This window comes from Micropterus dolomieu, linkage group LG07, assembly GCF_021292245.1.
Source record: "Micropterus dolomieu isolate WLL.071019.BEF.003 ecotype Adirondacks linkage group LG07, ASM2129224v1, whole genome shotgun sequence".
In the NCBI taxonomy this organism is placed as follows: domain Eukaryota; kingdom Metazoa; phylum Chordata; class Actinopteri; order Centrarchiformes; family Centrarchidae; genus Micropterus; species Micropterus dolomieu.
The window spans coordinates 1,015,017-1,019,126 of NC_060156.1; the positions used below are offsets into that span (position 1 = coordinate 1,015,017).

General features: G+C 49.6%; 1 protein-coding gene across 7 annotated transcripts in view; it reads left to right on the top strand.

Moving 5' to 3' along the window:
• Nucleotides 1-4,110, top strand: part of si:dkey-230p4.1 (trichohyalin) — a 30,039-nt gene that overhangs the window by 5,049 nt on the left and 20,880 nt on the right. For all 7 annotated transcript variants that reach the window (XM_046054492.1, XM_046054490.1, XM_046054488.1 and 4 more), the window contains 7 exons: nt 1,102-1,172; nt 1,419-1,584; nt 1,679-1,785; nt 1,869-2,198; nt 3,094-3,220; nt 3,289-3,429; nt 3,505-3,653. In XM_046054492.1, the coding sequence (XP_045910448.1) occupies nt 1,102-1,172; nt 1,419-1,584; nt 1,679-1,785; nt 1,869-2,198; nt 3,094-3,220; nt 3,289-3,429; nt 3,505-3,653 (1,091 nt within the window). The remainder of the gene's footprint in view (nt 1-1,101; nt 1,173-1,418; nt 1,585-1,678; nt 1,786-1,868; nt 2,199-3,093; nt 3,221-3,288; nt 3,430-3,504; nt 3,654-4,110) is intronic.

Sequence of the window (4,110 nt, forward strand, 5' to 3'; positions counted from 1 at the left end):
TACTACAGCAATACTACAGCAGTACTGCTGCAATACTACAGCAATACTACAGCAGTACTGCTGCAATACTGCTTCAATACTACAGCAGTACTACAGCAGTACTACAGCAATACTACAGCAGTACTACAGCAATACTACAGCAGTTCTGCTGCAATACTGCTGCAATACTACAGCAGTACTGCTGCAATACTACAGCAATACTACAGCAGTACTGCTGCAATACTACAGCAGTACTGCTGTAATACTGTTTCAATACTACAGCAATACTACAGCAGTACTGCTGTAATACTGTTTCAATAATACAGCAATACTACAGCAGTACTGCTGTAATACTGTTTCAATACTACAGCAATACTACAGCAGTACTGCTGTAATACTGCTGCAATACTACAGCAGTACTGCTGCAATACTGTTTCAATACTACAGCAATACTACAGCAGTGCTGCTGTAATACTGCTGCAATACTACAGCAGTACTGCTGCAATACTACAGCAATACTACAGCAGTACTGCTGCAATACTGCTTCAATACTACAGCAGTACTACAGCAATACTACAGCAGTACTACAGCAATACTACAGCAGTACTACAGCAATACTACAGCAGTTCTGCTGCAATACTGCTGCAATACTACAGCAATACTACAGCAGTACTGCTGCAATACTGCTTCAATACTACAGCAGTACTGCTGCAATACTGCTTCAATACTACAGCAGTACTACAGCAATACTACAGCAATACTACAGCAGTACTACAGCAATACTACAGCAGTACTACAGCAATACTACAGCAGTACTACAGCAATACTACAGCAGTACTACAGCAATACTGCTGCAATACTACAGCAATACTACAGCAGTACTGCTGCAATACTACAGCAATACTACAGCAGTACTGCTGCAATACTGCTTCAATACTACAGCAGTACTACAGCAATACTACAGCAATACTACAGCAGTACTACAGCAATACTACAGCAGTACTACAGCAATACTACAGCAGTACTACAGCAATACTACAGCAGTACTGCTGCAATACTGCTGCTACTGCAGTAGTACAGACGTTGGTGTTACTGTACTAGTTGTGATGTTTTGTGTTGTAGAGGAGGATCAGAGATGAACACAGTGACTCTCTGGAGAGCGCCCTCATCAGGCTGGAGGAGGAACAACAGAGGTGTGTGTGTGTGTGTGTGTGTGTTAGTCTCACCTGTGTGTGTGTGATGGCGGTGATGGCGCAGTGGATAAGGTTCACTGTGAGACATCCACCTTTGTGTCCCTGAGCAAGACACTTAACCCCTCGTTGCTCCTGAGCGTGCGACCTCTGACATGTACAGCAGCTGGAAGTCGCTTTGGATAAAAGCGTCAGCTAAATGAATAAATGTAAGTGTGTGTGTGTGTGTGTGTGTGTGTGTGTCTTCAGGTCAGTCAGTCTGGCCGACACAAACGCTCTCCTCCGGGAGCGGCTCAGCCAATCAGAGCAGGCCAACCAGGCCCTGAGGGAGGACCTCCAGAAGCTGACATCTGATTGGACAACAGCTGTGGAGGAGGCGGAGCAGAAAGAAGATGATTGGCAGAGAGAGCGGGAGGTGTGCAGTTTGGTTTTACTCCTCTGGAGGAGATGATGATGATGATGATTTTCTTTCTTTAGACTGAAGTGTGTGTGTGTGTGTGTGTTTCCAGTGTCGGTCCGGTCACGTGGGTCAGCAGCAGGCTCGGCTGCTGTCGGTCTGGAGGTCTGTGGTCGCTCTGAGGCGACACTGTCACACCGTCAGAACGGCCGCCGACAGGTCTGTAGCTCTGGTACGAAGCTGATCGTTACCCTGTAGGAGGCGTTAACCTGTGACGAGCTGACCGCCTCTTCTGTCTGTAGGGACCTGTGGCAGCTGAGGGCGGAGTTCTCTCGTCTCTCCTCCTCTCTCCTCTCCAGCTGCGACTCTGTCTCCTCCTCCCTGAGGCTCAGCGCTCCTCCCGACAAACCTTCCTCCTCCTCTCATCCTCCTCTGTCCTCCACCATGGTTCATCCTCCTCCGGATTCCTCGCCGGCTGTTCCTCCCCTCATCTCCTCCTCCAGCCTGGGAACTTTGAGTCTGGGAGAGCTGGAGATCAAGGAGGAGGAGGAGGAGGAGGAGGAGGAGGAGCAGCGAGAGATTTCAGAGTTGAAGCTTCTTCATGAGACCAAAGTTCTGCAGCTGAATGAACGGTAAGTCCTTCTTCTTCTTCTTTGTGCTTTTTGTTAGCGTTAGCTTCATGCTTAGTGGCTGAGCTAGCTGGCGTGCTAACTAGTAGTTAGCTCACTTCTTCCTGAGGCCAGATCTATCAATCAATCATTTTGTCTCGGTCAATCAATATCTCTTGTCTCCGGGCTGGATCAGTCAGCAGGATCGTCGATGCAACAGAACCAGAGACATCCTGACTTTGCCAAACACCTGCCGCCTACATTACCCACAATGCAGTTTTGTTAGTCTTCAACGATTCAAGTGACATAACACACCGCTCCCTCTGAGACACTAAAGGCTTGATTATAACTACTGTATTTACAGATTTATTTATTTACTCCCTAACTCCTGGAAACTAATCTTTAAAGCTTCAGTCTGCTTCCAACGAACCGGATCATGTGGTCCGTCCACATCTGTACGTCTACTCGTCACCATGAATCCTCTTTCCTGGAAGATATTCTGTTTACGCCTCACTTACTGTTATGATCTGGTTTTGGGGGGGTCCTGGTTATGTTTTGCACCTCGTCTTATCGTGGTTTTGAGAAACCTGGATATTGTAGTACACTGATAGAAACCAGGACGCTGTGGCATGTAAACACCTGATCCAGGTTTCTGATCATCCCTTGTTGGGATAGAAGGTCGTGGCTCACCTGCACACAGACACCTGGATCCTGTCAGAGCCAGGTGAACAGGGATCTGAAGAACCAGGTTTCTTATGGTCCATGTAAACACCTGATCCTGAATATAATCAAGACCCTGTGGAAACAGGTCCAGGGTCCCCCCAGCAGAGAGGCCTCTTCAGACTGTCTACCTGCAGAACACCTGTCTGACTCTCTCTCTCTCTCTCTCTCTCTCTCTCTCTCTCTCTCTCTCTCTCAGGGTTGCGGAGCTCTCTCGCTCGCTGCAGGTGGAGGACAGGCAGAGGGAGGAGAGAGAGAGAGAGGTAGAGAGACTAAGGGAAACAGAGAGGAGCCTGCAGTCTGTCAGTCAAGCTGTGATCAAGCTGGTGAGTGTTAATGATGGAGAGAGGTCAGAGGTCACTGAGGTCAGAGGTCACTGTGTGTCTGTCTTCAGTCCAGAGTCCTGAGCAGCAGCAGCAGCAGCCGGTCTGTGTGCGTCTCCTCAGACGGCGTCCTGGGTCTGGACCTGTCCTCCCTGCTGTCCGTCCTGTCTCATGCTGAGAGCTCCCTGCAGTGGAGACACGAGGAGCTGCAGGTCAGTGAGGCAGCAGCGGCTCCTCCTGAGCTCGGAGGTCGAGGAGGTGCTAACTAACCTGTGTGTGTGTGTCAGGGGGCGGAGCTATCTCTACGGCGGCTCGGCGAGGAGAAGGCGGCTCTGCAGCGCCGACTGAAACAGCTGGAGGACGACAACCAGCAGCTGCACGCACACACACAACACACACAGCTGGAGCTCACACACACTGTGGACACACTGAGCAGGTACACACACACACACACACACAAACACACTGAGCAGGTACACACACACACACACACACACACTGAGCAGGTACACACACACACACACACTGAGCAGGTACACACACACACACACACACTGAGCAGGTACACACACACACACAAACACTGAGCAGGTACACACACACACAAACACTGAGCAGGTACACAAACACACACTCACTGAGCAGGTACACACACACACACACACTCACTGAGCAGGTACACACACAAACACTGAGCAGGTACACACACTCACTGAGCAGGTACACACACAAACACTGAGCAGGTACACACACTCACTGAGCAGGTACACACACACTCACTGAGCAGGTACACACACACAAACACTGAGCAGGTACACACACACACACAAACACTGAGCAGGTACACACACACACACACACACACACAAACACTGAGCAGGTACACACACACA